General features: G+C 57.1%; 2 protein-coding genes across 3 annotated transcripts; both read left to right on the top strand.

Annotated features, from left to right (window-relative positions):
- Window positions 1-6,946: 6,946 nt before the first annotated feature.
- On the top strand, window positions 6,947-10,520 carry AQP5 (aquaporin 5). Its single transcript, XM_053967370.1, has 4 exons — window positions 6,947-7,369; window positions 8,630-8,791; window positions 9,034-9,117; window positions 9,774-10,520. Exons 1-4 carry the CDS (start codon window positions 7,007-7,009, stop codon window positions 9,957-9,959), a joined length of 795 nt encoding a protein of 264 aa, XP_053823345.1. The 5' UTR covers window positions 6,947-7,006; the 3' UTR covers window positions 9,960-10,520.
- Window positions 10,521-22,258: 11,738 nt separating this feature from the next.
- LOC128801669 (pro-glucagon-like) lies at window positions 22,259-24,685 on the top strand. Of its 2 annotated transcripts, none has more exons than XM_053967718.1 (4): window positions 22,259-22,305; window positions 22,834-22,936; window positions 23,624-23,770; window positions 24,451-24,685. In XM_053967718.1, the coding sequence occupies exons 2-4, from the start codon at window positions 22,842-22,844 to the stop codon at window positions 24,458-24,460; spliced, it is 252 nt and encodes an 83-aa protein (XP_053823693.1). In that variant the 5' UTR covers window positions 22,259-22,305; window positions 22,834-22,841; the 3' UTR covers window positions 24,461-24,685. The 2 variants fall into 2 exon arrangements, with proteins under 2 accessions (XP_053823693.1, XP_053823692.1); XM_053967717.1 differs by having other exon boundaries at window positions 23,621-23,770.
- Window positions 24,686-24,725: the final 40 nt, after the last annotated feature.

Here is a 24,725-nt window from a genome sequence, read left to right as displayed (position 1 = left end):
GCTGAGGCTGGTCCCTCCCGGAGAGCCCCGAGGAGCCTGAAGAGTGTTCATTACCCTGGGTGTGGAGGTTGCCACCCGATGCCTCATTGCTGCTGCACTCTGCTCCCGTCTCGGTCCCCGCTCGGCTCTTGGCTCACAGGAGCAGAAGCAGGAGCAGGAAAAGGAGCAGGAGCAGGGGCAGGAAAAGGAGCAGGAGCAGGGGCAGGAAAAGGAGCAGGAGCAGGAGCAGGAGCAGGAGCAGAAGCAGGAGCGCTCACGCTGAGCCATGAGTGTCACACACGACAGGTTCTGCTGTGAAGGGGACCCAAGTGCCATTTCCCACCCGCCACGGGACACAGAGCTGCTCCCTCAGGGGCTTTCCTGGGAAGATGGGACTGGGAGCACGGCCATGAGTCCCTGCAGGCCCCACTGGGGAGCACTTGCAAATTCTCTTTCCTGTGAAACAGCAAGCCCAGGTTAGAGCCCAAACTCATACCCACCTTATTGTTGGGCCAGGGTTGTCCTTCCTCTCTCTCCCTGGTTTTCCCTTCTTTCGTCTGGTCCTGCTCCCCTTGGACACTCAGATCACCTGGAACACACAAAGGAAAGATTTCACACCCAGCGCGTTCCAGGTGTGAAGAATCAGAATCATGGAATGGGTTGGACGGGAAGGGACCTCAAACCCCACCCAGTGCCACCCCTGCCGTGGGCAGGGACACCTCCCACTATCCCAGGCTGCTCCAAGCCTTGGGCACTTCCAGGGATCCAGGGGCAGCCCCAGCTGCTCTGGGAATTCCATTCCAGAGCCTCCCCACCCTCACAGGGAGGAATTCCTTCTCATCTCCATCACTTGCTTCTCACATCCCTTTCTCGTGGCTGCATCACTCCAGACCCTCCAAACCCCTCCCACCCCTCCCCTCTGCCCTCTCCGGACCTGGTCGTGGTCCTCAGCCTGAACAAGGAATTTGGGTGGTCTTTGGGTGAACGTTGCTCTTTCAGCCATCGATTTAACCCCATTTCACTTGCTCTGCCCCAAGTTCTCCATTCCCAGAGTGAATCCCAGCAGTGTCTCCAGCATTGCCCCACCAGGGTCAGCCCCAGCAGGATTTCCCTGGAAAGGCTGTTCTGGGAATATTCCGTGAGATTGGGCCCAATTCCAAATCATAAGGGGTGATTTATGGATCATTCTGGATCATTTGCAGAATGGAAATTTCCCTTCCCCGGTCCTGACAGGACACCCCCACCAAGGGATGCTCTTCACTCTGCTCCACTGGCACCATCCCCTCCTCCCATCAGATCCACCCTTGCCTTCCTCCCCGTGCTCTTCCTCAGGTGCTGCAGTGGCTGTTGCTGGAGGGCTGAGGAGGGAGCCCAGCTTTGATCTGGCCCAGACCAGGTGTTTACCCACAGCCAGTCCCTGCAAATACCCCCAGAGGGCTTTGCCAAGGCACTTCCAGCCCTGGTTTGATCCTCCCGGAAACAGGGATTCTGCTTCCCTTTGCTCCTTGATGGTGAATCTCAATTTTAGCTCAGAAGAGGCTTCTCAAAAATTCCCTCTGTTCTCAGCAATGGCAATAAAATCATGTTTTAAATCAATCCCAGTGTCAAAATTGTATCTCTGTTAGCAAATTCTCACTTTTAAAAGTCATATGGGGTTTTTGATGCTCACCTCAGGGGAGGTGGGGCAGAGCTGAGTTCTCTGCTTGGGATTTCTTGGCCTGACCTTTCCAAACCTTCCCAGTCCCAACCCCAGAGGCTGCGTGAGCCTCCAGCAGCCACTTCCCTGCAATGCCGTGACCTGCCTGGGATCAGGTACATCATTATTTTACATCATTATTTTTATGGATCTATTTGCAGATCGAGAAATATTTCCTGAGTGTGTTTTCCTTGAGGAGCCAGGAGGGCAAGAGGAGGAGGCAGGGTCAGGTGTAGGAAACGACCACAGAGCATCCCAGAAGGCGCTGGTGCTCCAGGGGGAAACCAAACATCCCAAAATTCTTCTATTCCCAGGGCTCTGCCAAAGGAACTGCTGGAGAGAATGGAGACTGTGCTTCAATTTTTATCCAAACTTCCCAGGAATCGAAACAAGCGAAAGAAAAAGCCCACATTTCCAGACACCCCTCAGGGCAAGAACCTTCAGCTTCGGATCTGATGGCACAAGGGATTTTCCCAGCATGGGTCTCTTTAACTCCCCAGTGACGATTTTTAAAGCTGAGAAAATCCTTGGTGCATTTGCTCTGACTTTCAGAGGCAGAACGGGGTGAAAATGGATTTTCCCATTTCCCAGCTACCCATGTATTGTCCCCAGTGTTCTGCTGTGAAACCTTGGGCACTTGGAGCCATGGGACTGTGTGAAAATCCTGGCTTTTCATAGAACCATGGGAGGGTTTGAGTGGGAAGGGACCTTAAAGCTCATCCTGCCCCACCCCTGCCATGGCAGGGACACCTCCCACTGTCCCAGGCTGCTCCAGGCCCTGTCCAGCCTGGCCTTGGGCACTGCCAGGGATCCAGGGGCAGCCCCAGCTGCTCTGGGAAATCTATCCCAGGGCTTCCCCACCCTCACAGGGAGGAATTCCCTCCCAGTGTCCCATCCATCCCTGCCCTCTGCAGTGGGAAGCCATTCCCCGTGTCCTGTCCCTCCAGACCCTTGGAAATTGTCTCCTTTCATCTTTCCTGCTCCTTCCTTCAGGCACTGCAAGGCCACAGTGATGTCGCCCCAGAGCCTTCTCTTCTCCAGGCTAGATAATTCTAATTCTCCTGGCCTTTCCTCCCAGCAGAGCTGCTCCATCCCTCGGCTCATCCTGGTGCCTCCTCTGGGCTCTCTCCAGCAGCTCCAGGTCCTGCCTGTGCTGGGCCCCAGGGCTGGAGCAGCTCTGCAGGTGGGGTCTCACCTGAGCACAGGGGCTCAGGGGGGGCTCAGGGGGGGCTCAGGGGTCTCTGGGTCCTGTTCAGCTCTCAGTCCTCAGAATGTTTTTAGGAGTTTCCAGATTCCCACAATGCTATCAAGAACTCGTTGATTTGTTTATGGTGTTTTCCAGGTGATTCAGAGCCTGGTTGTGATTTCAGGCCCCCCTGCCTTGGTGCAGCTGGAGCTCCTCCAGGCAGGTAGGATGGCAGTGCCAAGGGGAGGGGGGAAATCACCTTCCCAGGGACATCTCCCACCCCAGATCCTTTCCATCTATTCCCGGGCGTGCTCCTTGTAAACCAAGGAAGGGCTGCACAGGTGAAGACTTTCCACAGCAAACACCTCTCCAGAGGAAAAACACCACTGGCCCCAACTCAGAATCCCAAGGGCACAACAAACGGCCCATAAGAATTCCAAGTGAGCAGAAAGGGGGCCTGGGGATGTCCCTGGTGCTGGTGGCTTTGCTGGAAGGGGCTGGACCTGAAAATCAGGACACCGGGGGTCCATCCCACCTTTCCCACGGTGTGATTTGGTTTTCCTATCGGGCTTTGCTTTCCCTGACACTCATTTTCCCATGGGACAATTTCAATGCAAATGAACTCCTGAGGGGGCAGAGCAGCCCCAGAGCTGCCTCGGGACCAGCAGGAGTTTCTGAGCACAGAGCAGTGGTCAGGTGGCAGCCGAGCTTCCAGGGCACGGGTTACCAGGGCCAGCAGGGACAGCAGCAGGGGACGTGAGGACAGCCCCAAAACTCGATGCCACTGCGTTCCGGCTCTGAAGGCAGCTCTAAAGGAAGCCAAAGCCTCGTTGCTGCAGGGCAGGAGAAAGTGGAAATGCCACCAGCCCCAGGCCAGCGAGTGTCATCCCTCAGCTTCAAAGAGAGGGCAGCAGATGGGGGTCAGATAAGAGGGATCCTTGAAATCCGCATCTGAAACAGCTGCGCAGGGGCATCCCAAAGCAGCAGCAGACCCTTCCCTGCAGCCCTCAAACTGAGGATCACGAGGGCAAAGTTTGCTGCTTCTGCTCTGTGATATTTCAGTTTTTCCTTATCAATCCCTCCTTGCAAAATCCTGGAGCTGAGCCAGCAAGAAAAACTCCTTTTCTCTTGAAAAACTGAACCAAACTTTCTCCTCTGATGTCATCCCAGCCAAGGTCTTTGGGTCATCTAATCCCAGCTCATGACTTTAGGTCATGGGTTGGACTTGAAGATCTCAGAGGGCTCTTCCAGCTCAATTAATTGTGTGTTTCTCATCCCAGTTCCAGCAGAATTGGTGTCTCCTGTTCAGGACATTCTGTCACTGTTATTATTCCTGCCTCTGTTGCTGGGCCAGTTTTAAGGTCCTTGGCTGAGGTACGGAGGCAGGTGAGGAGGAAATCCCAAATCCTGGCTCAGCAGCATTTGTAACCTGAATTTGGAGCAGCCTCTGCCAGGCCCCGAGGTGCAGCACAGAGCTGAGCTCACCAGAAAAGGCAAGGAAATGCAAATTAACGACACCAAATTAACGACAGCAAATTCACAACAGCCCCGCACAGGCTCCAGCAAGGAGCTGGGGGAGAGCAGGGACGGCCAGGGGCTGGCACAGGGTGGCCTCAATGACACACAGCCTCCCTGGGCGAGGCAGAGCCCGGGGCAGCCCCAGGTGAGGATGAGGCAGCAGTTGCCTCCCTCCCACCCCCTCCCCACGCTGGGGTCCCACTCCTGGGTGGTGGATTTTGGTTGTGTTGTTTGTCTGCCGATGCTAGCGAGGAGGAGGAGGAGAATGAGGAGAGTGAGGAGGAGGAGGAGGAAGGCAGCCAAACCTGCCCTTGCTGCCAAAAGCCTCCTCGTGTTGTCTCCTGCAGGGCGGGTGAGGCGAGGCGTGTGTGACCCCTCCACGTGGGTGTCTGTCTGTCAGCACCAGCCTGCCCCAGGCCTGCAGCACCTTGCCCAATTCCATTGAACCTGACTTATCAAAGCACTCTCAGTTCAGCCAAGCTCCTTGGGTGGCACGGAGCCATGGACAGGACAGGGAGCCTTCCAAATCCAGGGCTGGCATCGGAGGAGCCAAGCAGAAATGCCCGGGTGAGAAAAGGTTCCCGAAGTGCCTCGGGAACAGAGGCTCTGCTCGGTGTGCTTTCCGGAAGTTTCCCTGTCATTCCCAGCCCTATTTGATTATATCTCCTAGTCAGCTGCAGGATTTTGCTTGTTGTTATCCACACTTGGGAGGCTGGGAGAGCACATTTTTGGCTTTTCAGCTGAAGCAAGGAGTGTGCTGGAGGACAGCACAATGCAGCTGCCACCGAGGGAGATCCAGGATGAGGACATCGAGGAAGGGTTTGAAGGATGGGAACAGGGAACATTTTATCCAGCTGGAGCCACAGACAGGGCTGAAGGGAAGTGGCAAGTAATTACGGCAGCTGGAATCTGGCCAGGGTGTCTTGAAATACCAGCTTGCAAAACTTTCACCAAAACACGCCAACGGACCAGGTGTTTCGAGGATAACAGATCTGGGCTTTGACTCTGCAATCAGCCCCAGGATCAGCAGATCCAGGAGAAAACCATTATCAGGAATTAAGGCTGTAACAGATCCTCAGTCCCTCGAGGCCCTCCAGGTCTGTTTTGCTCAGGATTTTGGGTACAAAGGAAGAGAAAAGCTCATTTATTTCCAGTCTTGGACAAGAAGTCCCCTCTCCTTGCTGTGGACAGGAGTCCTCCAGGTGTTTGACCTCCCCCAGGCCTGACAGCCTCCTCAGAAGGCAGCAGTGAATCCAACTTTTTGGATTTAGGGAGGATTTTACCAATGTCCTGCCTGCAGAGCTTTGCTCCCCGAGTGCTGCAGCATGGCTGCCCCTGCAGAGGGACCTGGCAGCCAGGGATAAAACCAGCCCGGGCATCATTTGGGAAAGGAAAAGGGGATCAACCGAGCAAGGAGAGCAGATCTGGCACCCAAACCCATCTGAAAAAAATATCCTGGCACAAGGCTGCAAGGACTATGAGAGAACCAAGAATTCTTTGTTAAGTGTCACCCGAGACCTTTTCCACCCCAAAACCTCCGTCCCCACCAGCTCCATGTGCACAGCCCCGAGAGCCTGCCCTGCCCCTCCCTGCCAGCCAAGCATCTGCCAATGGATGGGTTTGGGATGGAGGGCAGCGCCCCAGAAACATGAAAGGAGACGTGTAAACAGCCTGTGTCCATGCAGAGCCTGTGCCTTGGTGCTGGCATTCCCAGGAGCAAAATCACTGCTCATTGAGCAAGAGCTGGAAAGGCAGAAAGAAAAGGAAAGGGCACGGGGTGACAGGGGAGGAGACACCATTCCCAGCTGCACACCCCAATTCCAGCGCTTGCTCCAGTGCTCTGGAAGGAGCAGCAGAAAGGAAAGGGAGCAGAGGTTCCCAGCCAGGCTCTGCACCAGGAGCCCTCTCCATGCCATTACTCTATCCACGCACCTCAAGGAAGCTCCAGCTCATCTACAGCTCCCCAGATGGACAAAGCTTCCCCCAAACTCTCCCCTGCTCCCTGGACAACCACAAACCACTTGTTTCCTGGAGCTGAGCTCTGTTGACAGCCTGGGAGAAGCTCCAGGTGTTTGATTTTCCTTTCCATTTCAAGGTTCCATGGAAATCGAACGCACCCGGAGCCCAGCCCCAGCAGAGCTCCTCCAGCCCAACAAGGGTTTTCCAAGAGGAGGAGTGTGCAAGCACAGGGAAGGAAGGGAGGGAGCAAATATTAACTACACCTGTGCTAGTGGAACACCCAGGACGTGGCGAGAGGCAGTAAAAGCAAAAAGCAGAGGAGGGAGCTCAGCCTCGTTATGCAACCTCGTTATTTAACGACCACAGAGACACCCTATAGGGGCTCTTTGTTTGCAGAGGGAAAGGAGAGAAATACCACCAATATCTGAGTCACAGGTTCACCAAGAGGCTCCGAACACATTTTCAGGTGGAAACTTTTGCAGGTTCACATGGTAATTGGGGAGGACTGGCTAATCCCCTGGCTCCACCCACCACCCTGTAACACAGCTCCTGCTGCTCTTGCATATATAGATAGGCATGGCCCTACACCCGGCTGCACACATCGGAGACCGGACACAGAGCAATCCTAAACTTTCTTCCTCCCTGCCTGCTCTCCACCTGCTCCCACCATGAAGAAGGAAATACTAACCCTGGCCTTTGCTCGAGCCGTCTTTGTGGAGTTCCTCTGCACGCTCATCTTCGTCTTCATTGGGCTGGGCTCGGCGCTGAAGTGGCCGTCGGCGCTGCCCAGCATCCTGCAGATCGCGCTGGCCTTCGGGCTGGCCATCGGCACCTTGGTGCAGGCCTTCGGCCACATCAGCGGCGCCCACATCAACCCCGCTGTGACCATCGCCTTCTTCGTAGGCAACCAGATCTCCCTGCTCCGCACGCTGCTCTACGTCGTGGCCCAGCTGGTCGGGGCCATCGCCGGCGCCGGGATCCTCTACGGCGTCACCCCCGCCAACACCCGCGGCAACCTGGCCATCAACGCGGTGAGTCCCGGCCCGGGGGCGCTCCCCTCTTCCCTTGCCTTTCCTTCGGCACGGGCGCGGGGAGGAGGATCCGTCAGGATGGATCCTCAGCGCTCCGTCCCGCACGCACAGCGGGCTGGGAATGGGACGGGAGTGAAGCCCAGCTCTGACATGACGGCTTTATTGTGCGAGTGACGAGTGGGATGTTTTTCCCTCCTTTAATGAGAGCTTCCTCTGTCCTGAGGGCCCCGTGAGTCACCCGCACCACTGAGATGTTCCCGAGCGCAGCCTCTCCACCTGGAGATTAGCGCGGGACAGGAGCCGTGCCAGCAGCAGGGGGAAGGGAGGGAGCAGAGCCCAGTCAGACCAGTATGGGCAGGGGGAGCGGGAGCCCACTGGAACCAGTGCGCTGGGGGAGCTGGGAATGGAGACGGATGGGGAGAGTGGTGGGGAAGAGCTGGAGAAGGAGCGAGGGGCAGGACGGTGTCGGGGGGCTGCTCCCAGGGGAGGAGGAGGGACAGCAGGACCCTCTGAGATAAGCAGGAATGGAGCACGGCCTGAAACCCTCGGGGCAGTGCTGGAGAACATCTGGAATGAGAGCGGTGGGACGGACAGCCTGGAGCCCTGGGGGCAGCACAGACGTTGCAGAGGGATCGGTCACTGGGATGAGGAGCTCCAATGCCTCTCATTCCACAGGTTCCACATCCCAAACAAGCCAGATTTAGATAAAAAATGAGCTGTGATGGGTTGGGTCACTTTGTCCTTTCCATGTCCAGAGGGGTCAAGTTCCCCTGAGAGTCCCCAGGGTTTTGTGCAGAGTCACTGGGACACAACAGCCCATCCCAGCCCATGACCTTCATCCCAACCCTCTCCCTCCACCCCATCCCAGCTGCTCCTCATCCTCCTGGGCAGGTGCTCCACAAAGTGCAGGGCAGAAGTCAGGGCACAACGGCCTGCAAGGATCAAAGAAATGCAGGAAAAAAGGGATTTGGTGGGAAAGCACTCAGTGTTGTGGAGACAGGGAAGTGGAGAGAGATGTGGAGAGCCCAGGAAAGGGACAGGCTCGGGGGAGAGAAAGATTTTGGAGAATTGCAAAGAAAGAACAATCATTTTTTTCCTTTCAGAGAAGGAGCAGGGAGCTCAAGCAGGGGCTGGGCAGGGGCTCTGGGGGGCTTCTTCTCCAACTTCACCCCCCCAAACCTACCAGCAAAGCAGCCGGGAGCCCTCCCGGCGATGCCGAGCCCCTGGGAGGGTTAATTACTGTCACTCTCGTGGTTCCAGCTCAACAACAACATAACCCCAGGCCAGGCCCTGGTGGTGGAGATCATCCTCACCTTCCAGCTGGCCGCCTGCATCTTCGCATCCACGGACAACCGGCGCAGCGGCGTCGGCTCCCCCGCACTGTCCATCGGCCTCTCCGTCACCGTGGGCCACCTGGTGGGGGTGAGTCCAGGGTGGGGGTCCTGTGAGCACAGAGCTTCCCAAAATGCCCTCGTGCAGTTGGTCCTGAGCGAGCTGCTCTGGAGGAGCAAACACAGGAGATCTTGGGGTCTTTGGTGGTGAGGGCTCATCTCCAGCTCTCTGGAACTGAGACACTGCTCCAGGAACAGGGGCCACTTCAGCCCCTGCTCCCAAAGGGTGGCTCCGATCTGCTCCTTAACCCAGGGTTCTTTCCACACCTCCAGATTTACTTCACCGGCTGCTCCATGAATCCTGCCCGCTCCTTCGGGCCCGCCGTCATCACCAGGAGGTTCAGCCCCGTGCACTGGGTGGGTGTTGGTGGCGCTGGGGACAGGGACAGGTGGGGGCCACGTGGGGACAGGGCAGGGACTGCCATGGGAATGGCGGGGCTGGGGGTTTCAGAGCCCACCACAGGCAGGAAGGATTAAAAGGGGCTGGAGAACGAGGGAGGTTTTGCCCCTTGATGCATCGGGAACAGTTAATCCCCTGGCACAGAGCCAGCCAGGGACAGAAATGAACCCATCCCAGGGTAGGTTGGGTGGGAACAACCTAAAAACTCATCCAGTCCCACCCCGTGCCATGGGCAGGGACACTTTCCACCAGCCCAGGCTGCTCCAAGCCCCATCCAACCCGGCCTTGGACACTTCCAGGCACGGAAATCAGCCCCGGTGCCCTCTGAGCACCATTGGTGCATCACCTGAGGGGAAGGAAGCCCACGGAGGAGCCCGGCTCGGTCTTTCCTCTCACCCAGCACTTCCTGCAAGCTCGGCCCCAGACTTAGAGAGCAGGTTTGGCCCTCAGTGAGCACAGGCTGAGGGGGTTGCAGCCCAGGAAGTCTCTGGAACAGGTATTTTCCTCTCTCCGCGTGGCAGGAGATGTGGAGCAGGGATGGATGGTGATGCCACCGGCGGAGCTGGAGCTCAGCCCCAGGAGCTGCTCTCACCACGTCCCCGTTGCTTTCCAGGTGTTCTGGGTCGGGCCCATCCTCGGGGCTTGCTTGGCCTCCCTGCTCTACTTCTACATCCTGGTGCCCTACTGCATGAACATGTCTGACAGGGTGGCCATCATCAAGGGCACCTACGAGTCCGAGGAGGAGTGGGAGGAGCAGCGGGAGGAGAGGAAGAAGTCCATGGAGCTGACCCCGCCGTAAGAGCAGCTGGCAAAGCCGAGCCGAGGGAGGGGAGGAAGGCCCACGCGTGGGCTCGTGTGTGCCCCAAAGCCAGGCGACCACCACACCCAGCTGCAGCTGCTGACTCTTCACGCACAGCCTTCCCCTCCAGGCCCCCGCGGGGTGCCGGCAGGCCGGGGGCTCTGTGTGTGTGTAAAGAACCCCTGCATGAGCTCTAGAACCTCTCCAGCTTCCCCCCCAGCCACAAAGCCCCTGGGCCAGGCCCTGGCACCCTCGGCTCCATCCCTGCCCTCCCCGTGCAGCTCTGCACCGTGGCAGGGCCCCACACCCCACGCTGGGGCACCTGAGCACCTCACCTGGCCCAGGTATGGGAACACCTGGGGGAAGGGGAACAACTGCTTAGGGCAGGGGGGTGCAGCTACCCCCAGCCCAGGGGCTGCTCGTAGATGCTCTTTCACCTTTCCTGGTGCTGGGAGTCCTTTTTATTCCCAAAGAATGAGACTTTTTTGGATTCTGTGTTGAGATCTTTGTATTATAGTTTATTATTTATTGCAAATAAAGGAAAGTTTAAAACAAAAATAATCCTGGGTGCAAATCGGCTCAAGTCTCAAAGTTTTGGAGGGAGAACGGATCGAGCTGGACACAAACTCATCCCAAAAGGTGAGGGAAATAGCAAGGGCTCAGACCCTGAATCCTGTGGGAACTGGTGGGTTGTGAGGGGAAAAATCAATCCTGAGGAGGAGAAGTGGGCACCGGTGCTGGAGGGGGGAGAGCAGCAGGTGCAGCTGGGAGTCCATCCCGGGGCTGGCAGGAGCGGGAGCGATCCTTCCCGTGCTTCCAGGCCTTCCCACGGCGCCGGTTTCACCCCGGCCGTACCAGTTCTCCCAGACAGCTCCACGGGTGCCCTCAAAAAGTGACCCACAACTCCCCAGCCCCTCACCTGTGCCAAACCCACACCTTCACCTGACCTTCGGCTCTGGCCCTGCTCTTCCAGTTCCACCACAACCCTCTGCCAGAGCAGCTCCCGGCCAAGGCACGGGCACGGGGACACGGGCACAGGGACACGGGCACAGGGACACAGGGACAGGGCACGGGGACAGGGACACGGGGACACGGGCACGGGGACACGGGGACACGGGGACACGGGACACGGGGACACGGGCACAAGGACAGGGGCACAGGGACACAGGGACACGGGCACAGGGACACGGGCACAGGGACACAGGGACACGGGGACACGGGCACAGGGACACGGGCACAGGGACACGGGGACACGGGCACGGGGACACGGGGACAGGGACACGGGGACACGGGCACAGGGACACAGGGACAGGGACACAGGGACACAGGGACAGGGACACAGGGACACAGGGACACAGGGACAGGGGGACAGGGACACAGGGACAGGGGCACAGGGACACAGGGACACGGGGACAGGGACACGGGGACACGGGCACAGGGACACAGGGACAGGGACACAGGGACAGGGACACGGGCACAGGGACACAGGGACACGGGCACAGGGACACGGGCACAGGGACACAGGGACAGGGACACGGGGACACGGGCACAGGGACACGGGCACAGGGACAGGGACACGGGCACAGGGACACGGGCACAGGGGCACAGGGACACGGGCACAGGGACACGGGGACAGGGACATGGGCACAGGGGCACAGGGACACAGGGACACGGGGACACGGGCACAGGGACACGGGGACACGGGCACAGGGACACGGGGACAGGGACACAGGGACAGGGACAGGGGCACAGGGACACGGGGACACGGGCACAGGGACACGGGCACAGGGACACGGGGACACGGGCACAGGGACACGGGCACAGGGACAGGGTTGGGGACACGCAGGAGGACGAAGGGAGGTAGAAGAGCCCTTGGGTCAGCAGCAAGGCCAGGAAATTAAACCCTGCAAGCCCCCCTCAAGTGTCCTCAGGGATGGGCTGAGGACCCCCCCACACCTCAGTTTCCCCTGGTGAGGGATATTGGGCCACCTTCCATGGGGGATGGGAAAAACACCAGCCCTGGGGAGATGACAGCAGATCCCAGAGACCCCCTCTCAGGGGCTGGGGCAGGGCAGCCCCCCCCCCCCCAAAACCTGCACCCCCCGTGTGCTTCCCCTGTGCCCCAGGACCCTGAGGAAGCACCCAAAGGGTGCATTCAGCCCCCCCAGACTGGGAATCTTGGCCATCCCCCTGATTCTGGAGCTCTGAACCCCCTCCATCCCCACACCAGAGCAGGGATGGGGGAGCCCCAGTGGGAACTGGGGACCACCACAGCCTCCCCCAGACGTGCCCAGCCCCCCCCAGCCCCTCCAGGCCATCGGCAGCAGGGGAAGGAGCCCGGGCTGGGTGTGAGCCCTCCCGGGATGAATCAGAGGCTCCTGCAGCTCCAGCTCTGTGTCAGCACAAAAACCAGCCAGGGCCCAGCCCTGAGCCCAGCTCGGGCACTGCCAGGGGGATTTGGGGTCACGGGGACCCCAAAGCAGGGCAGGTGCAGCTGAGCCCAGCAGAACCCCTCAGGAACAGAGCCCAGGGCTCCTTCCCCACCCGGCTTCCCTGGGCCTGAGGATTTGATCCAGGCAGGGAGGTGAATTTAATCCAGACTGAATTTTGACATCCAGCAAACCCCGTGACCTCACCTGGCCAGGGCAGGGCCCAGGGCAGGGCCGGGAAAGGACTGAGGGGTCCACCTGTCCTCACCTGTCCAGGAACAGCAACAGCAGCACTTGAAAACCACTGGAGAATTTATTATTACTGCTTCTTTAACATTCCAGCTTCTTCAGACTAATTTTTAATTCGATTGGAAGGCTGGGAGGCAGCAGTGCCCCACTCACTCCCTGTGCAGAAATTGGCTTTTCACAGAAAAATCCACCTTTACCCTTATTTCAGCAGACGCAGCAAGGCCAGGTACAAAGCCGTGTGTTCACCCTGACTTACCTGCAGTGCTGCGCTGGTTTTCCTGCTTCTCCCAAAAACAGGAGTTCCCATCCCATCCCATCCCATCCCATCCCATCCCATCCCATCCCATCCCATCCCACAGCCTTCCCTAAGCCACACAGCTCCACCATCATTTGGGGTATAAAAAGGTGAATTACACTTTATTACCAGCTTTTTTACCCTAATTTAAATGTTTCTCACCAGGTGAAACCACTCCAAAGGCACCTCATTACCGTTCCTGGGTGGTTTTGCTCTAATTAAGGGTTATTCCCTGAACATGCCCACGAGCAGCTGCTCTGCTCTAAGAAGATTTCACAGATAATTCCTCTCTCCTGAGTACCTTTTCCATCCTCAGGTAATCACTGCTCAGCTTTAAAAATTTGATTTTTTTTTTTCCTGGACGGAGGACAAGCCCAATGATTTTCACAGGCTGGAACAGTCTGGAAACCTCACATCTTTTATACATCAAAAGGCTTTCAGGTCTATTTGAGTCTAATTAAGAAAGATCTCCACCAGATAATTTAAATTCCCTGAATTCCAAATTTTCTGACAGGGGAAGGGCCGTAAGAAGAAGCAAAATTCAGTGGAAATGGCCCAGTTAAGGATTTTTCTGTGGGATGCAGGAGCTTCTTTGGTTTTGTTCCTTGCAGAGGGTGAGGCCCAGCTCAGTCCAGGAGGGAGCAGGGACAGAGCTCCACATCTGGGGCACATCCCTTCCAGCCTGCTCCCAGCTCCAGCTATTTTGCATCCCTGAACGCTTTGCTTGAATCCTCAGGTCCTGGAGAGCAGAGCCTGGTTTCACCTGGAAGCTCAGCCCAGCTTGCTGGAAAGATGAGGAGAAAACAACGCAGGAAATCCCAGAGAGGGAGAAAAGCATCCCAGAGGGGCTTGAATCCCAGCTGGGAAATCCCAGCAGCCCAGGAAGCACCTCCCTGCTGCAGGAGGAATTCCAGGGCTGCTCTGGAGAGCCCCGAGCAAGCAGAGAGCGGCTGAGGAGCAGCACGAAGGAGCTGAGCCAGAGGAGAGAACTGAGGACACGGAACCCAGAACCCAGAACGGAGCTCAGAACAAAGAACCCAGAACAGAGCTCGAGGCTCCACACCAGGAAACTTTAGTCCTGCAAATAGTGACATTTCCAGAGCACTTCCAGAGCTTTTGCAGGGTTGAGTTGCCCCCGAGAGGAGCGAGCTGTGCCCCAGGAGGAGAGCCCAGCCTGGGTGTTGGCATTAGTCACGGCACGGGCTGTGCCAGCACCCACCTCCTCCAGAGCCTTCCTCCTCCCACTCAGCCTCTACCCAGCCTGTTGTGCCACGAGATCCCTCGTTAGGAGCCAGGAAACAGCTCCCAGGCCAGCAAGGGACAGCAGCCACCCTTCCTGTTGTCACCCCGGCCGGGAACGCTGCCTCTGCCGGAGCGGCACCTCCTGGGATTTCTGTTTGGCTCCCTGGCTCGGTTCACGGGGATTTGGGGCTCAGGTTGGGCACCCCCCAGTGCTGCCAATGCCACCAGTGCCCTGCCTGGTCCCCACAGTGCACCGAGACCCCAGCGTGTGCATGGCAGCACCATAATTCATGGAAATGTGAGAGTTGCCCAAAAAACACCCAGGACGTTGAGGAGGCGAAGGGCCGGAGATGTCCAGAGAGCAGGGAGGGCAAGAGGAGACCCAAAGGTGCTTCTGTTCCCACTAAACACCTCCCACAGCCCCCCACATGGCTCCTTAATAACTCCCAACTTTAATAACTCCCAACTCCTACAGCCCAAAAAAAAAAAAGCCTCTTTAATAAATCCCAACCACTTTAATGAGTCCCAACTTAGCTTTTAATAAGTCCCAACTCAACTCTAGTAAAGTTCTAACTCCTTCAGCCCCACAACAGCCTCTTTCAAGCCAGAACAGCCGGGAGCTTTTAGCAGATGTCCCAAGGTGGGGACTGGGGGGGGGACAGGTGTCCCCCTGCCCTGCTCCGAGCCCTGGATCCTGTGGAGCAGCACCCCTGGGAGAGCGAAGGCTGCCGAGGGCATCTCCTGCTGCCCTCTGCTGGGATTGTCCACGGGTGGCCAGGAAAACCCTCCCCAGAGCAGCTCCACCTGAGGGAAAAGCCCTCTCCTGTTTCCATCCACGCTCCCCAAAGCTCAGGCTCAGCACCCCACGGAAATGGAGGTTCCTCCCTGGCCTCTGGGGACTCCAGTTCAGCGCTGGCGGCGGCGCGGCTCTTCCCGCTGCCAAGTTTCCTCTTGCTCAAGGTTTTGCCTCGGCTTTCCAGGATCTGTTTGTTCTTAATCACCCTCCAAACAAAGTCCAGGCGGCTCCTCTGAGGGCTGCTGGTGATGGCATCAATAAAAATCAAGAGTAGTAAGAAGGGAAGATAAAGGTGCCCTGCAGGCCTGAGCTTGGCCTAACAAAGGGGCTTTGTTGGGAAAGGTCAGCTCCGGAGCTGTGAGGAGTTCCCAGGCTGGAGAAAGCAAGAACCCAGCAGGGATTAAACTCAGCTTTGTCAAACCGCAGCCCGGGGGTGAGGAGTCGGAGCTGGCCCAGCTCCTCCAGCCCGGCTTTGGGCTGAGTTCCTCCCAAACAAGAGCTCTTCAAGCTCCGCGCCTCCATCCAGCCCCAGGATGTGCAGGAAGAGGAGGACAACACCTCGAGGGCCCTCTCCATGAACAGAACCACTCAGGAGAACTGGGGCCTGATCCATGGCAGAAACAACCCCTGAAAAATCACCACGAAGCAGCAAAATAAACCAAAGAAATCCCCTGGCACGAGGCCTCCAGGATCCAGGCCCGGCTCTGCCACTTGACATTAATCCGGCTTGGCAAAGGCCACGGGAGCTCCTGTGCCCAAGAGCAAGGTGCAGCTGCAGGTTGGGATAAAGCCCTCTTGTGCAGCCGGGATTAAAAATGGAGACGAAAACAAACTTAAATGTCCGGCACAATCAGCCTTTTCTAAAAAGTCAGAAAGAAAAAAAAAATAAATCGATTCCTCTTCCCCAGCAAATCTTTCAGCTTTTACCAGCGGGGATTTTTCCCTCCTTCCCGGGAGCTGGTTTCTCTGGGGACAGGGCAGTTGGTTTCCTGCCATGCAGCCAAAGAAAATGAGCCCTTTCTCCACTCTTTTTTTTTTTTTTTTTTTTTTTTAATTCCTTATTTCTTAAGCTACTTATCCCAACAGCCAATTGTTTCCTCACCGGGTGCCCCCCATTTGGAGATCAGAGTCCACAGGAATTCTGAAATTCTGTTATCACCCTCACAGGGAAGGGATAAAAAACGGAGCTTGTTTTCTTATCTCTTGGAACAGAAAGCGCTCGTGTGTTTCGCAAAGGAGCCCTGTAGGAGCAGTTAATCAGTGGATAAAAGCGTGTTGGGTGTGCAAACACAACCTTATCCCGCTGCTGACATCAGGGCTTGCATCTCCACGGCTTTCTCCTGGATTTCTGCCACGTTGTGTTTGGATTTTGAGCCCAACTCCCTCTCTGCAGCAGCAGAGCTGTGCTGGGCTTTGCTCATCCCTCCTGCACCATCCAACCCCCAGATGCTCCTTTCTTTCCATGGAAACAGCTGAGACCTCCCCTCCGTGCAGCAGGCACCCTGCTCCCCCAGGCTTTGCAGCAGAACAAGGGCTCGGGGTGGTGAACCAGAGCCTTGCCAGGGCAGGGAACACCCCCAGACCACCCCTGGGTGAGCCAGCCTGCAGCACCGGGATCGGCGGGGGCAAGATCCGGCAGCAAATCCAGCGCTGGGCTCCTCCAGCTGGGGCCGATGCTATTTAGGACCAGTTCTAGGCTCAAGAGCAGCCCAGAGGGGCCAAATCAGGCACTGCCAGGGGTGTCTCTGGTGGACGCAGCTCCTGCCCCAGCTGGGGATCCCAAATCCTCCTGCCCGATGTCTGAGGATGGTCAGGATAAATCCTGCAGCCTGTGCTGGGCCAGGGCCACATCCGAAATCTGGGCTCAGACTGGGACCAGAAGAGAGACCCCGAGTGAGTCTAGAGCCAGGAATGGAGCTGGGGAAGGGCTGGAGCAGCAGGGGAGGGTCTGGAGAACTCCTGAGGGGCCTGGGGGGCTCAGCCTGGAGAACAGGAGGCTCAGGGGGGACCTTGTGGCTCTGCACAATTCCCTGGCAGGAGGGGACAGCCAGGGCAGGCTCACACTCTGCTCCCAGGGAACAGGGACGAGAATAAAGTGCCTGGGGAAGTTTAGGTTGGATACTGGGAAATCTCCTCAATGGAAGGCTGTCAGCCCTGGCACCGGGGAGTCATCGCCCCTGGAAGTGTCCATAAACCACGGGAATGCGGCCCCTGGGGACCTGGGTTAATGCTGCTGGTGCTCTTGGAGGTTTTCTCCCAGCCTGGGTGATTTCTGTGCCTGGGAAGAGGAGGGCTCAGGCAATCCAAGGCAGCCAAAGAGCCGAACTTGCCAGCTCCAGGGGAAGGAGCTGAGGCCGAAGGGCGCTGGCGGTGCAGCTGCAGCTCGCGGGGGTCGCCGCTCCGTCCCGGGGAAGAGCAGGAGCTGCAGCCCAGCCTCGGCGGCTGAGCAAACACGGGCGGCTTCTGTCCAAGCAGGCAAGTGAATCCGGAGGCTCAATTTGTCATCTAATTGCAGCCACACCCCCCAGGATTAATTGCTGCATTTGAATTCAAAGCAGGGCAGATTTATGGCCCCATCGGGTTTCATCAGCCGTTACTGGTGATTGATGCCCAGCTAAAAGCACTGCAAACAGCCCAAAAAGGGCCCTAATAGGGGTTTTTTCAGCGTTAGGAGTATTTGGGTTGTTTAATCATCCCCAAGCCTGCAGGAGGGAGAAATTAAAACCTTGGCCACATTTGCTCCAGACTCCACTGCAGGTTTTTGGCTCGTGCACAAGTGGAAGTTGCCTCGGGAGGATGTCTAAGATTTCCACAGAATTATGGGCAGGAAGAAGAGTCAGGGAAACAAAACCCCGATGTTTTACCACATTCAAAGAGAGAGGGACATTTAGCAGAAATAAACCTTTAACCAGGATAAACCATTAACTATCGTCTGCCTCTGTCTCAGATAAAAAGGGGAAATTAACCCCACCCTGCCCCAAGATCGGCAGTTGTGAGGCTGCAGGTGTGTAACCACCGAGGTGCTGGGTCAAAACCATCCCACAGCCACCCAAAACCATCTCACACCTATCCAAAACCATCTCATAGCCACCCAAAACCATCCCACAGCCTCCCAAAACCATCCCTCAGCCACCCAAAACCATCCCACAGCCTCCCAAAACCATCCCTCAGCCACCCAAAACCATCCCACAGCCTCCCAAAAGCAGTGCTCACAGCTGGTGATGCCCAGAGCTGCCCCAGTTCAGCTCCTGTGGGGTCCCAGTATGAACCAGCAGTCACTGGTGCTGGGCCCTGAGGGTCTGAGGCTGCTCAGGGCACCCAAGGATTCCCCAAAAACATCTGATAGTACCCAAGAAAGTCTTTCCTCCCTAAAGGAAGTGGAAACCACCTTTCAGTGTAGGGAATCGTGCTGAGAGCACACGGAGAGTGAAGGAGCACCCCGGAGGGTCAGGGAGCAGGAGGGACCCCCAAGGGGGATGGGAAGAACACCCAGGGAGGAACAGGGGTCCCTGAGGAGCTCCAGGGAGCAGGAGGGACCCCCAAGGAGGGCCAGGGATCAGAAGGAGCAGCCAAGGAGGGCCAGGGCTGGAGGCCATGGAGGGCTCGGAGCCCCGGTGTTTTAGGCTCAGCCAGGTGTGTCCCATGGCCTGCTCCACCCACCAAGGCCAAGGGGGGGTTCACCAGAAGAGGTGAAATGCACCAGTTCACCCCGGTGAGAGGACTGAGCCTCCAGCCTGACCTCCAGGTGACCCCAAAGAACAGCTCCCAGCGATGAGGAGGAGCAGGGACACCACCAGAGGTGTCTCCATGGCTGGGGACCCACAGGTGAGAGCCCCATGCTCAACCCCAAAGAGTTTCACCCGCAAATCCCATTTTCTCACCCATCTCCCAACAGGCTCAAACTGGTTTCTGCCCCACTGATGAAACCACTTCCACTCTCCAGGCTCACGTCCAAGTTTCCCATGGGCAAAGCCTGTCCTTGGCCCCCAGGGGCTCCGTGTCCGTGTCCAGTGCCCAGGGATCATGGACATTGAGAGCTCAGGGAAGGTGCCTGGGGACAGAAGAGAGCGGGGAGCTGGGGACGAGAGGGACCTCACCCAGTTTGTCACCAGCAATGTGAGAAGAGTCATAAATCCATCAGAAATGGGGATCCACCACAGGGATCAGCCTGAGCTGGGTTTTGGGAAGGGCCCGATTTTTGACTTCTCACAGCTCAACCCATCAAGTCCCACTCTTGGCACCAGCTCAGCTTCCCACCCCACTGCTCCTCCCTAGCACCAAGCCTGTGGGACATCAACTCCAAGATGTTTCCTGCCAAAACACCAGGCACAAAGGGGAGAGGAAATAATCCCCAGCACTTCAGAGCTGCAAAAATACCTGGTGAGAACGCAGAGTTTCGCTCTGCAGTGGCCCCTCCCTTGGCTCTTCAACACCTGCAAAGCAAAACAGAAAAAAAACAGCCCAAAAAATGCTGAGACCAAGCCCAGGCACTCAGCGTCACTGGGGAGGTTCCAGGTGGAACCAGTGACCTAAAGAGGTTTTTCTTCACCCGATTTGCCTTGGTCACTGTGGCACCTCCAGCTGTGGTGGGGAGGAGGAGGCCACAAACTCCTTCGTGAGGAAAACGGGAGTGAAAAGCGCTGATTCCCAGGGCGCCGGGCTCGGAACCACAGCTGGGGGACAGATGGGGACGTTCCCCGGTCCCTGCCCTGGGTTAGAGCCTGGGCTGGGCTCTGTGGGCAGCAAAGGCCTCTCAGAGGAGCAAGGTGAGCCTTCACTCTTCCCTGTTAGCCGTAAATCCCCTCAAAATGAAGCATCCCCTGGTTTGACCCCACTTCAGCAATCTGGGTTAAATTTAAGAGCAGGTTTAAACATGAACTTCCCTGCCCGTGGCAGGGACGTGGAACTGGATTTAAGGTCCCTTCCAACCCAAATCATCTGTGATTCCATGACAAACTCATCGTGTTGCCAGCCTGATTTTAGACAGTCCCAGCAGGACCATGTCCCACCATCCCCATGGGAGCAGCCGTGGCTCCTCCTGCCTCTCCCCACTCCTGGAGATCAGTTCATCCTCATGAGACCTCCTGGGGAAAAACAGCAGAAGGGCTGGATGGGGAATGGATGAGCTTCTCCAGAGTCGATGGATGTGGAGTCTGGACGTGCTCCAGGAGTTCTCCCTCGTCAGCTTTTTTGGTCCCTGTTCCATCAGAACAGGATGCTCTGGTAGCCCCAAAGCTGCTTCTCCAGGGATGCTCCCAGAGCCAGAGTCTGACCCCAAACCATCCCAGTTTGGCTGTGATGTCACTCTGACGTCACTGTGATGTCACTCTGACGTCACTGTGATGTCACTCTGATGTCACTGTGATGTCACCGACTGCATCCCCAGCTTGGGGCCTCCCAGCCCCAAAAAGAGGGACTCACGACAGTCCTTGGAGGGGGGTTCTGGGAGCCTCGGAGGAGGGGACGAGGATGATGAAGGGCAGGGGAGGAAGGATGGGGAGAGGAAGGATGGGCAGGGAAGGACAGACAGACAAACGCTGCCACCTGCTGTCCATAAAGACTCTCAAAGTCCCGAACTGGGATGAATTCAGCTCTGCAGCATCCCAAAGCTCAGGATGCTGCCTGCTGGGCTCCTCCAGCCCGGGAGAGCCACCAGCAACTCCACCCAGCTGGGAAAGGGAGCATGACTGGGTTTGCCTGGAATGGGGAAGCACCACGTCCCAAAGGGCTGCAGAAAATCACCCGGGGGCTGTGGGGAAAGGGCCCCGTGGGACATTTCCTGAGGCCACTCCAGCACTGGGAGCCACGGCGAGAAAACTGAGGAGCCACACGAGGAGCATCGGCTGAGCTGAATCTCCCCTCCCTGAGCTGCCACCTCCGCAGGCAGCACCGCAGCCTCCCGGGCCGGGGGGACACTGCAAACGGTGACATCCTGAGCTCATTTGGTGGCATTAATTACAAACATCCCACCCAAGTGATGGGCAGGAGAGTTGGCTCTCTCCTCCCGAGGTTCAGCTAATTAATGTCCCCCTCCCTCGGGTGATGTCGGGCTCCCTCCAAGGGCCGTGAGTGGCCCTCATTAAAGGCTCCTCAGGATGAGTGTCCCCCGAACACCGACCTTATTTTGACAGTGGTAGTAATTACAGAACTGCCCGTGGTGGAATGACAATAATTACCCAGGCGCGAGCAGAAAGGTCCCGGGGGAGAGCACAGAAAGCGGCAGAGAAATCTGCACCTGGAGCCCTCATCTCTCCTGGTGGGGCCCAGCTCCCCAGGACTGGCTCTTTCCTGGGAGAAAAGGCACATTCAGACCCCCAAACACCAAACCCTGCACATTCTTCCTTGGCTGGAAACGCCCCAGAGATCTCAAACCTGCCCTGGAAACACCTCCTGCCATCCACACTGGGAATGCAGAGCCCCCAGGAGCCCACCTGACCCCCAGGTGGGGAGAAGCTCTTCAGGGAGCTGAGGGCTCTGCCCTGGGCCCCCCCGGGGAGCCCCCACCCTCCTCCAGGCCCAGATCCGGCTCTTTAGGGTTGCCCTCAGTTTTCCTCTTCTCCTTTTTCCCTTGCTGGATTCAAGGATTTGAAACAAATGAGCCCCGTTCCTGTGGGGCAGCCTGGAAAACCCTGAACAATGAGTTCCAGGTGTTGCCAGGGCTCCTGGGCTGAGCCTGGGTGTCTCACGGGGATCCAGAACTGCAGCCCCTCATGGGGCCTCATTTCACCCCCAAATCCCACAAATCACAGGGAACATCCCCATTTTCAGGTCTGGACCCGGGGAACCACACCAGGCTGGGATCACAAGTGGATCTGCAGCGGGAATTTCTCACGGCAGGAAGCGTTTGGAGACACAAATCGTTGGTTCATGCCTTTGCTCTTTTTCCTGCTTGTTTCTTATCTCCAGTGAAGGTGCTGGAAAGGGGAGCCCGTGGGCAGAGGAATCCGTGCAGGACACACTGTGCCAGCAAGAGGCCACCTCACCTGAGAGGAGGGAACCCACAGGTCACTGCTTTGGTCCAAAAAGTATGGGGGGGGAAAGCAAATATAAGAAAAACAGCAACAACAATTAAAAAAAAAAAAAAAAAACTTCATTGAAGGCGTCAATTGGAAAATTCACCAGTAACAATATTGTCTGCAGCAGCCCCACTCCAGAAAAGCTGTAATGATTCACAGTGACCCATCCGAGGAAAAGCAGGATACCTGTGACCCACCTGTCAGCTCTGGGCATCCTCCAGACGAGCTTAAAAGCACCAGAGAAGAGAAGAGTTCAGCCAGAACCGGCTCGAAGGAGGAAAATCAGATCTGGTGTGGAGGGAGCAGCTCAATCCCCAAGGTAGGTGCCTCTTCCTCCCTTCATTCTCTCAATCTCCAAAGGAATCTAACCAGGTGAAGAAAGCATTTGGTGATGGGCAACAGAAGTCTGATTTTTGGCAAATAAAGGGTGGGAGTGGCATTTTATTCCTGCAGAATTTCTGAGGTGTCCAGCAAAAAGAAGGAATGTAAAATACAAATAAACCTGCTCATCTGGAAGGTGCTTTTCCGAGCAGTGGGAAAGTTCTCCAGCACTGTGGTGATATTTCCAGGATAGAAATGTCACCCCCCGATAGAAAAGGGAGGTTTGGGATAAAGTTCATTGCAATTTTATCTTTGGGTGTCGTTCTGCGTGCCCGCACCGGGAATGTGCCCACAGGGAAGGGTGGGGATGGGGTTTGCCACACGCACATCCCAATCCTGCCCGCAGCCCTGGAAGGGGCTGTTCCACGTGGAGCACTCCCGGGCTGTGCTGCCAGGGCTTCCTGCAGGGCTTGGGGGCTGGGTGGGAATTGCAGCCAGGAAATTCCCTGGATTTCTGCCTCCCCAGGAGCTCAGATGGTGCGGTGGCTGTACCTGTCGGGGCTGGTGTTCGCCGTGCTCATCCCGGCCGGATGGCAGGTGGCTCCCAAGGACTTGCAGGACCTGTCCAGGTACGGGGCTGGGTGGAGCAGGGCTCTGGGAGCAGCTTATCCCTCTCCATTCCTGTGGCTGTCCCAGCTCTCCCTATTCCAGTGTTCCCACTTACTTTGTATGGATCCAAACAAACTCCCTCCTGGCTCCCCACAGCCCAGGAAGGGACATTCCCTGTAGGGAATCCCGGGAATTCCTGCCGGGGTCAGAGCAGAGACACCCTGCCCCAGGTCAGCCGGGCTGGGGCTGAGCCCCCTCTGGGCTGGTGCTCCCACGGCACAAAGTCCTTTGGGAACCCTCTGTGGTGAATCCCCAAATCACCCGGGAGCTGCAGGAGGATGATCCAAAGCTCGGAGCAGCCCCGCGTTCCTGCTCTGATGTGGGAAGCAGGGACCAGGGTGGAGGTTGGGATCCACTGAGCAGGAAAGAGGGAAATGATTTGGGACAGGACACTGGATGTATTGGACGCCAGGAAAACCCAGGCCAGGCTTGGCAAATCTCCAGAAACTGAAACAAGAATTGAGTGTTTGATTTGTAGGAATCATATTAAACATTCCAGATTTATTCCTCTGCACTATTCCATCTTTTCCGGGGGATGATCTGCACAGGGACAGAGTTTGGAGGGCCCTGGGCATCACCTGCGGGAGGATCCTGCTGGGCTGTCCATTAAGCCCCGTTTTCCTCCCTCCTCCTCCCACCCCAAGCAGATGGAAGTTGTTCGGAGCCCAGAACTCCCGGAGCCTCCTGTCCCACATCAAGCGACACTCAGAGGGGACCTTCACAAGCGACTTCACGCGGTACCTGGACAGGATGAAGGCCAAGGACTTCGTGCATTGGCTCATCAACACAAAGAGGTGCCGGGAGCAGGGAGAGGGGCGGGATCGTGCTGGGAAACAACCGCCCGCCCCCGCAGTCCCGACCCTGAGGGAGAGCTGCAGAGGGACCTGGAGCATTCCTACAGGGAATGGCTTCCCGCCGCAGAGGGCAGGGATGGGTGGGATACTGGGAAGGAATCCATCGCTGTGAGGGTGGGGAGGCCCTGGGATGGATTTCCCAGAGCAGCTGAGGCTGCCCCTTCCCTCGAAGTGTCGAGGGCCAGGTTGGAGCACCCTGGGATAGCGGAAGGTGCCCTCCATTGGCAATGGGTGGAATGAGATGAGCTTTGAGGTCCCTCCCAACCCACACCATGAAATCTGTGGATCTGGTGCCAAGAAAGGGTTGGACTCCCTTTTCCTGATGCCAAACAGCTCCTGGGGATTCTCTGGTCTCTTGTAATAAGGTCAGGAAAATGGAGGCATTTATGGTGGGATTGGAACTCTGGGATGGGAAGGGGCTGTCTTGTCCTCCCCGTGATTTGTCCTCACATTTTCCTCCTCATTCCATCCTTACCCTCCTGGGGTCACTGGCATTTCTGTTCCAGCCATTCCCAAGGGGCGGCTCCTCCCTGAGCGAGGGAACCCTCCCTGCCCTTTCCCAGCTCCTGATTTTAGCAGGAGTCTCCATGCCCTGAAGCTCTCTGGGGTTTGTTTTTAAGGTACAATTAACAGCAAATCCAGGCAGCAGCTTTCCAGCCGCGTCCACACGGGAAGGTTGGGCCTCTCCTCACCCGCCGGGATCGGAGCTCCAGGGGAAGGATTCACCCATCACCCACAGCTCCTGGACCCAGCCCACAGGCCCTGGGAGCTCCTCCTGAAATCTGCCCCCATGGATCAGCCGTCCCTCCAGCCTGGATTTCTCTCTGGCTTCCTTCTCCCCGCAGTTTCCCCTAAATGCCAATAAAACCTTTGCTCAATCCTGCAGCTTTCCCTC

Source organism: Vidua chalybeata, chromosome 30 (genome assembly GCF_026979565.1).
Source record: "Vidua chalybeata isolate OUT-0048 chromosome 30, bVidCha1 merged haplotype, whole genome shotgun sequence".
Classification (NCBI taxonomy): domain Eukaryota; kingdom Metazoa; phylum Chordata; class Aves; order Passeriformes; family Viduidae; genus Vidua; species Vidua chalybeata.
Note: the sequence above shows the minus strand (reverse complement) of the source record. Positions and strands in the feature narration are given on the sequence as shown.